Consider the following 9,063-nt stretch of genomic DNA (forward strand, 5'->3'; position numbering starts at 1 on the left):
CAGGACAATCCCTTTAATGTGCATCTGGCAGCAGAATACCTTGGTCAGCATGTTGTCTGCAGAGGCACTGCTGTCATCACATGACCACCTCATGGGCCAATCGGTACACTGGCATTGGCAGTAGTGTGGATGTTGGGAGTTGTAGTATCAAAGTCTAGGAGCAGAGGTACAATACTGGATGCAGCAGGGGGCGCTCAAATCCCCCAGACCCAGATGATGTCATTAGTTTGCAAGTTTGTGATAGTGGGGACTTGATGGTCATGAAAACCGTGAAATCAGAGCTGGAGCGCTGGTACTACAACCCTCAGCCTTCACTCACTGGCGGTGGATATCGGGACGATCTCTTAACACCTGGTTGTGGTTTTAGAAGCAGATTGCGATACACCCACAATGTTTCCTAGCATCCGCTATAAGCTGCCTGGTTATAATGAAACCACAAGTGTCTGCATGTCCTCCATCTACTTGGTGCCAATTTCTCCCTGCAGCGTGTGAGTGTAAGCTGCATGCATTCTACAAGTTTTTTTTTTTTTGGGGGGGAGAAATATTCACACCTTGTAGGTGGCAAAAAATTTGCATTAACACATGAGCTTGTCCACTAACCAGACTGATATACACAGTGGGGCTCCTGTTACAATCTGGGTTATCCCTTCCCAATACGAAGCCGTCAATAAGGGCAGCGGTACATTATATATAGAGTTTGACAGTTCCGTCAATCCAGCAGCTAGTTCATGGGATGCTGATGAGTAGCTAAGGTAACTGAAGGCATGACAAGCAAATCCTTTGCAATAGTCAGAGCTCTGCTCCCTGCTGGAACAGGCAGACATGGCTGCTATTCAGTTATCATTGGCCAGGAGATATACAACCTCAGCTCATTAGCCTGCATCAAAGACCCAGTCCAGTGCATATCAGGAAATAGTTTAAAGACCATTTAGCCTCATGCACAATTGACACCCGTGTTACAGTCCCAGGAAGGCCAGAGAAGCAGGTTTTGGCTGTAAGTTCCCTGTCTTGTGCTTATCAGCTTCTTGTATGCCTAAGCTGGTTTGATCAAGTCTGGACACCATGGGTGGGGGTGCTTCTGTATGGCCCATGGTCAAGAAGTGGGGAATTTCTACAGAAAGTGCACTGTGCCCCACTCTAGGAAGACTGGTTTCTGAAGAACATAGAGCTGCCACAACTAGCAACTTTATGCACATGCAGGCAATTTGAATTTGTTGAACCTATGAGTGTCAGACCCTCTGGATCACCAATGAATATTGTTTTCCTGCAGTTACCCAAGAGAACACACTGAAAAAGGATGTAATTTTTTATTTTAACAGAACAATGTAATTTTAAACAGACGGACAACATCCAAAAAATAAATATATCTCAATGCAGGAGGCAGGAATGCTGCACATGGTACAAAAACCTAACTGGTGAGTATTAGAATGTGCTCAGAGTGGTGGGGAGAGGGGTTGACAACCAATCAGTCAACTTCTTCCATTCGAGAGGAGTCTTCATCACCTTCCAGTGGGGGCATCTCCTCAGTGGCAGGGGTCGTCAGGTCCTCAGTGACCACGTCATCCTCGTCGATACCTGCATGATCAGATCAAGATGTTAATGGCGAGGCCGCTACAGGCAAGATCATCTTTATTCTCATTTGCACAAGAGACTAGAAGCAATGGGAGTCTTAACAGATGCGTTACAAAGCGGCATTAACGTGATGTAACACATCTGTTAACGCACCCACAGACTGCCATAACCTAGCGCATCGCTAAGGCTAGTTCCACATTTGCGGACGGAAGGCTTCGGACTTCTTCCGTAAAGCCCCACCCCCTGCAACGCCTCCTCCAGTCAGCTCCATCTATTTCTGCATGCAGCCTGCATACCCTATCTTTAGCATTGGGTACACAGGACATGCCGTAGTATGCGGATGCCGCCGCATGCGTCGTTTTAACGATGCAGCGCACACATAAAATTTCCAACATGAGGCGTTCTACGCGGGTCACTGCACTGTCAAAACAACGCATGCAGCAGCATCTGCCTACTGCGGCAGGGCCTGTGTACCCAATGTTAAAGATTGGGTACACAGGCCACATGCAGAAATAGGCAGAGCTGACTGAAGGAGGCACAGCAGGTGGGGCTTCAGAGAAGTCCACAGCCCTCCATACGCAAATGTGAAACCAGCTTAACGCATGTCAAAATCAGCATGCGTTAGCGAAGTGCCGTTATGCTGTGACGGACCCTTGTACGCGGTCTACCACGTTTGAGGGTCCAACACGGCTAGCGCAGAAGGAGCAGCTGTGCTAACACGATCGCACAAATGCGATCAAAAGAGCAGCGTTAGCGCAGTCCATTTAAAGAACTGCCATATCTGAACCTTGGCTAACAGGGTGATCAATGAATGGAACAGGCTGCCACGAGAGGTGGCGAGTTCTCCTTCCAACAGAGGCTGGACAGACATGTCTGGGATAATTTAGTGAATCCTGCTTTGAGCAGGGGGTTGGACCAGATGGCCCAGGAGGTCCCTTCCAACTCTACCATTCTATGATTCTAAGAAATCCCCCTTCACATTACAGGACCATGAAGACAAACTCACCAAGACCAAGTTTTATCATCCTGTAGATGCGGTTAGCGTGTGTCTGGGGGTCTTCCAGGCTAAAGCCTGATGACAGGAGGGCGGTCTCAAAGAGCAGAATAACCAGATCCTTCACAGATTTATCGTTCTTGTCAGCATCTGCCTTCTGCCTCAATGTTTCAACAATGGAATGGTCTGGGTTAATTTCTAAGTGCTTTTTGGCTGCCATGTAGCCCATGGTGGAGTTGTCCCTCAGTGCCTGGGCCTTCATGATACGCTCCATGTTGGCGGTCCAGCCGTATGTACTGGTTACGATGCAGCAGGGCGATGTTACTAGCCTGTTGGACACTACAACCTGAAACCAGTGAGATGCAGGAGAATTAGAAACTGTGACCAGGGACATACCGCAAGTCCCAGACAACAGGAGTGTCAGATACCAACCTTCTCTACTTTCTTTTCCAGTATGTCCTTCATGATTTTGCACAAATTCTCAAACTTTGCCTTCTTCTCCTCCTGCCTCTTTTTCTCCTCCTCATCCTCTGGGAGCTCCAGCCCTTCCTTGGTGACGGAAACAAGTGTCTTGCCCTCAAACTCTTTTAGTTGCTGTACGCAGTATTCATCGATCGGCTCGATCATGTAGATTACTTCAAGGCCATGCTTCCTGAGCCGCTCCACAAAGGCTGAGTGGGCGACTTGCTCTTTTGTTTCACCTGTTGAGAGAGGAAGGTTTGGTCACAGCGAACTTGCACAGGCTGCAATGAATTAGAAGCCAACCTCATGTGCAAGTGAAATTAGTCTAGTAAATGTATCGACAGGGAGGGGGAATGTATTGAAAGTCCAGTTGAGAAACAGGTGTGCGAATTCCCCTTACAGTACAAGCCCCCACACCTGTGATGTAGTAGATGTGCTTCTGGTTCTCCTTCATCCGGGTGCAGTAATCTTTCAGGGACACCATTTCATCCCCAGACGCAGATGTGTAGTACCGCAGGAGTTCGGACAGTTTGTTGCGGTTCTGAGAATCTTCATGAATCCCAAGCTTTACATTTTTGGAGAATTGTTCATAGAGCTTCTTATAGTTTTCTTTGTCCTCAGACAGTTCTGTGAAAAGCTCTAAACATTTCTTCACCAGGTTCTTACGGATCACCTTCAGGATCTTGCTTTGCTGCAGCATCTCTCTGGAGATGTTCAAGGGGAGATCTTCTGAGTCCACCACACCTCTGATGAAGTCTATGAGATGAATAATGGATTAGAACCGCTTCATAACCCACCACACATTTAGACGCTGAATATTACAGCCCATGCACCAACACCAGACACACACGCACTCTAAAGTCCCCACACAGCTGCCCCGTCACCAGTTTCCTTTCCATCTCAGACAGGATGCCCCTGATGTTTGCGTGCAGTGCTCAAGAGACTTATCACATCAGATGACGAGACAAGGTCAGAGGTTTTTTTTTTTTTGGGGGGGGTAGTCCTGTAGACAAGAATATACTTGAAAGGCCACCATAATGTTTAACTTACTCAGATATTCCGGGATAAGCTCCTCACAGTTGTCCATGATGAAGACCCTCCGCACATACAGCTTGATGTTGTTCTTCTTCTTCCTGTTCTCAAACAAGTCAAAAGGTGCTCGTCTGGGCACAAATAGGAGAGCTCTGAACTCAAGCTGCCCCTCCACAGAGAAGTGCTGGAAACAGAAAGTGAGAGGCACAGTAGCATTTAGGGAGGGCACAAGACCAAAAACTACTTTCACCTCTGGATACTAGAGTAGCTTAGAACAGACCAACACTCACTTTCACTGCCAAGTGGTCTTCCCAGTCATTGGTAAGACTCTTGTAGAACTCGCCATACTCCTCATTTGTGATGTCATCTGGGTTTCGGGTCCAGATGGGTTTAGTTTTGTTTAACTCTTCTTGGTCAATGTATTTTTCCTTTATCTTCTTTTTCTTCTTGTCTTCCTTCTTATCTTCCTCCTCATCAGAGCCTACATCTTCTATCTCAGGCTTCTCCTCGCCCTTTTCTTCCTCCTCCTCTTTCTTCTCTTTTTCTTCGTCGGCTTCATCATCACTGACCTCCTTATCACGCTCCTTCTCCACAAAGAGTGTAATTGGGTAGCCGATAAACTGGGAATGTTTTTTGACTATTTCCTTGATTCTCCTTTCTTCAAAATAATCAGATTGGTCCTCCTTTAGGTGCAGGATAACTTTGGTACCACGGCCCAGTGGCTCACCTGAAAGGGACCATTAATTATTAGGCAGCAATGCTACGCTTGATTACAAAGCTCAACTTCACATATACAACATATCTGGACTGGCTGTGGTGGTCTTCTGACAGAAGCTCTGCAGTCTTATAGGCAGGTGTGTGTGCACAGACCCATGGCCAGTCTGTACATGGCCCATAGATGTCAGATGTGTCAAGACTACCTTAGGTTGTGCTCACATGATGTCACCACAGATATGAATCAGCAAAATGCACTTTAACACTTTGTAGTTTTGCTACATAACTGCACAGATTATCAGATATATTTTGCAAACCAACACTGTTTTCGTATGAACAATGGCCACACCAAATGCAGCTTTTGTATACTTACTATTATCTACTCGGACTGTAAAGGATCCTCCAGCCGAGGACTCCCAGGCGTACTGCTCGTCATCATTGTGCTTGGTGATCACCGTCACCTTCTCAGCTACGAGGTAGGCCGAGTAGAAGCCAACACCAAACTGACCAATCATAGAAATATCCGCTCCGGCCTGCAGAGCCTCCATAAAGGCTTTGGTCCCAGACTTGGCGATGGTGCCCAGATTGTTGATGAGATCAGCTTTGGTCATACCAATGCCAGTGTCAATGATAGTCAGGGTACGATCCTGCTTATTAGGAATCAGGTCAATCTTCAGCTCCTTGCCCGAATCCAGTTTGCTGGGGTCTGTGAGACTCTCATAGCGGATTTTATCCAGAGCCTACAATGATACTTGCCGTTAGAAAAGGTGAGCAGTAAGAGACATATGGCAAGATGAAACGGATCTCGGGCACTTACATCCGAAGAGTTAGAAATTATTTCTCGCAGGAAGATCTCCTTGTTGGAATAGAAAGTGTTAATGATCAAGGACATAAGTTGAGCGATCTCAGCCTGGAAGGCAAAGGTCTCCACATCTTCCTCCATCTGGTGGTCTGGAGCTGCGCTCTGCACCTCTTCTGGCATCTATTGAGGAGAGGAAAAACAAACGCAAACGATGCATAGGTGTTAGTGCCAGTGAGAACCCCTGCCCTTATTGCAGCAAGACAAGGATCTTTCTGGATGCAATGAAGAGATTGCCACCTACTGGCAAGACCTGGGTACTGCAAGCTTCTAGAAGCTACTAGCCTCATCCCCATAACCCCCCCCCCCCACACACACACACTCCAATAGGGGTTAATGCAGATTATTCCAGGAAGGTTCTGGATGACAATTCAATCCAGCACCAAAACCTTTATAAGTATCAAACGCTACAGACCAGAAATCCATCAGCCACAGCCTTTGGAATTAAAATGAATGACAATTATATGTACACCACTAGGCTCCTCGGCATCTGCAGGACAGACCACATAGCACCCTGCCAGAAGCTGACAGACCCTATTGTGAGCGGCAGGTTGTCCCAGCAACCTCAGGATCCAGTATATTTATTTTTAATAGAAACTATTATGTAGACAGACACAAAAAGCCAAGCTAACCCAGATTTAAATGGGCCAGAGCCGAGAAACAGATCTTCCACTTCCTGAGTGATCAAATACCAGCAACTAGAAGTACAATGCAGACCCCCTAGTTTATATTGGGGGACCCCACTACACATGCCACCATAGTGTGCATCACAGACAATGAGCCCATTAAAGCCAGACAAACCAATGAGCCTGCTGGGATTTGTAGTTCTACCCAACCCCAAAATACAAGATACTGCTATATTACATAGTACACATCACAGACAATGAGCCCACTATATACCGGAAGTGAGATATCACTACAACTCCCAGCAAATCCCTTACATATATGATCAAGCACTTCCACTCCCAAAGCTGCCCAGCAGGTAAAGCCAGCCAACCCAGTGACGACATGCTGGCACCTTTACTTCTACCCGACCCCCGGATACAAGACACTGCTCTATATCAAGAATAGGCCAGGGCTGCAGCCCATAGAGGATGCAGGAAATTTACTAGCTGCTCAGGGCAAGTATGGCAGTGAAGGGTGTATAACGCGGCTAGGGGGAGGTTGTGACAGAGACCCTCACCGTGTTTGGTCCGGTATATCTGCCGCTCAGCTGCACTGCAGTAGTGACAGTCAGACTGACTGCCTGGCCGAGGCACGTCACCTCTTTTTTATACCACCGCCCACCCTTCACTGACCACGCCCACAGCTAACAGAAACGTCTAGAATCTCACTGACTTTTCCCGGGCGGGAGAACCGCGGTTTTAGCAACAACCAATCACAGAGCAGCCTGCTCTGGGGGCAGAACAACTGTGGAAAACACTAGAAGGTGCTGGAGCCACGTGCTGATTACCACGGCAACAGGGGAAGCATCCATGACTGCTCATGGGGATGTGTATGCTACACTATCCTGAGAGGAAAAATTCTCTCACTTAGATTCCCACTTATATTTTTTCTCATTCTGCCCAGTCGTGTTTAATATGATGCGATTAAACACATTTCCCCCTGACTTCCCCCAGATACATGAACGATTGCCTTACTTGGACGTGCGTACGTTCTGACTGAAAAATCAGATCCAATATGTCTGACCCTTCGCCTGAGACGGACGCTCATGTGTTCTGACTGAAAAGTCGGATCCAACATGTCCGACCCTTCGTCTCAGATGTACACTTGTGCACTGTGACTGAAAAATAGGTTCAAACATGGATAACTCCTCGTCTTAGATGAACGTGCATACATTCTGCCTGAAAAATCGGATCCAACATGTCTGCCCCCTCGCCACAAATGTACTCTCCTGCACTCTTGACTCAAAAATCGGATCCAACATGTCCAACCCCTCGTCTCAGATGTACGCTCGTGTACTATGACTCAAAAATCGGATCCAACATGTCCGACCCTTCGCCACAGATGCTGAACAGAAGAACAAAATCAGAGTAAAAAAAGACCATCAAATATAAAAGACAAAAATTGATCTTTATTAAACCATAATAATTATAAAAGATACATGCCAACAATATAGGCCAATAGAGGGAAAAGGAGCAAAAAATACTGCAGGTAATGTACGGGAGTACACAGAAAACACACACACTGGGACCAAGATAAAGAGTAAATATCTCATGCATAGAGAGTAACGGGTAAGTATTAAGCCACACACAAACGGGTAAGTATTAAGCCACACACAAGTACAGCCAAAAGAAGGGGTCGGTAAATAATATGCAAATGCATCAGTGTCCAAATTAGCATGCCCGAGTATGAAAGCAAAAGTGCCGCTTACCTATGGTCACTGGTGTGTCCGTGCGCCTCCCTGCAGACCCCCTGACGCGTGTTTCGCGTTAGGTGCTTTCTCAAAAGGGGTACTCTCTATGCATGAGATATTTACTCTTTATCTTGGTCCCAGTGTGTGTGTTTTCTGTGTACTCCCGTACATTACCTGCAGTATTTTTTGCTCCTTTTCCCTCTATTGGCCTATATTGTTGGCATGTATCTTTTATAATTATTATGGTTTAATAAAGATCAATTTTTGTCTTTTATATTTGATGGTCTTTTTTTGCTCTGATTTTGTTCTCCTGTTCGGGAGCCTTTCCATCTTTTATTGTATCGTGACTAGGTATTTGTGCCTTAGTCGTTGGATTGAAGCATTTGCTTCGTAATTTACTATTGACATTTAATGCTTATTTTTACTTCCGTTTATAATCCTTCGTCACAGATGTACGCTTGTGTACTCTGTCACAGAAATCAGATCCAAAATATCCGATCCCTCGTCTCAGTTGTACACTCGTGCACTCTGACTGAAAAATCGGACCCAACATGTCCGACCCCTCGCCACAGCTGTACACTTATGCACTCTGACTGAAAAATAGGTTCAAACACGGACGACCCCTCGCCTCAGATGAAGGTGTGTACATTTTGACTGGAAAATTGGATCCAACATGACCGACCCCTCACCTTAGATGTACGCTCGTTTGCTGTGACTGAAAAATTGGTTCCAACATGGACGACCCCTTGCCTCAGATGAACGTGCGTATGTTCTGTCTGAAAAATCAGATCCAACATGTCTGACCCCTCGCCACAGATGTACTCTCCTGCACTCTGACTCAAAAATCGGATCCAACATGTCCGACCCCTCGTCTCAGATGTACGCTCGTGCACTATGACTCAAAAATCGGATTCAACATGTCCGACCCTTCGCCACAGATGCGGAGCAGGAGGACAAAATCAGAGCAGAAAAAGACCATCAAATATAAAAGACAAAAATTGATCTTTATTAAACCATAATAATTATAAAAGATACATGCCAACAATATAGGCCAATAAAGGGAAAAGGAGCAAA

At 46.2% G+C, this 9,063-nt stretch overlaps 1 protein-coding gene across 1 annotated transcript; it reads right to left on the reverse strand.

The window, feature by feature from the left end:
* Window positions 1–1,293: 1,293 nt before the first annotated feature.
* On the reverse strand, window positions 1,294–6,953 carry LOC141092101 (heat shock protein HSP 90-alpha). The gene is made up of 9 exons (XM_073577999.1): window positions 6,817–6,953; window positions 5,592–5,756; window positions 5,148–5,514; window positions 4,351–4,787; window positions 4,079–4,244; window positions 3,446–3,784; window positions 2,999–3,267; window positions 2,579–2,912; window positions 1,294–1,575 (listed from the first exon to the last, which is right to left on the reverse strand). The coding sequence occupies exons 2-9, from the start codon at window positions 5,754–5,756 to the stop codon at window positions 1,466–1,468; spliced, it is 2,187 nt and encodes a 728-aa protein (XP_073434100.1). The 5' UTR covers window positions 6,817–6,953; the 3' UTR covers window positions 1,294–1,465.
* Between the last annotated feature and the right edge of the window lie 2,110 nt (window positions 6,954–9,063).

Source organism: Dendrobates tinctorius, unplaced genomic scaffold, assembly GCF_039654945.1.
Source record: "Dendrobates tinctorius isolate UK_male_01 unplaced genomic scaffold, ASM3965494v1 ptg000058l, whole genome shotgun sequence".
Taxonomy (NCBI): domain Eukaryota; kingdom Metazoa; phylum Chordata; class Amphibia; order Anura; family Dendrobatidae; genus Dendrobates; species Dendrobates tinctorius.

Bases quoted from the DNA above. Each gene is read 5' to 3' on its own strand.
- LOC141092101 (XM_073577999.1), bottom strand. From the start codon at position 5,756: ATGCCAGAAGAGGTGCAGAGCGCAGCTCCAGACCACCAGATGGAGGAA. The intron at 5,515-5,591 runs GTAAGTGCCCGA...GTATCATTGTAG, and splicing joins TAATTTCTAACTCTTCGGAT to GCTCTGGATAAAATCCGCTA. The intron at 3,268-3,445 runs GTGTGGGGGCTT...CTCTCTCAACAG, and splicing joins GCACATCTACTACATCACAG to GTGAAACAAAAGAGCAAGTC.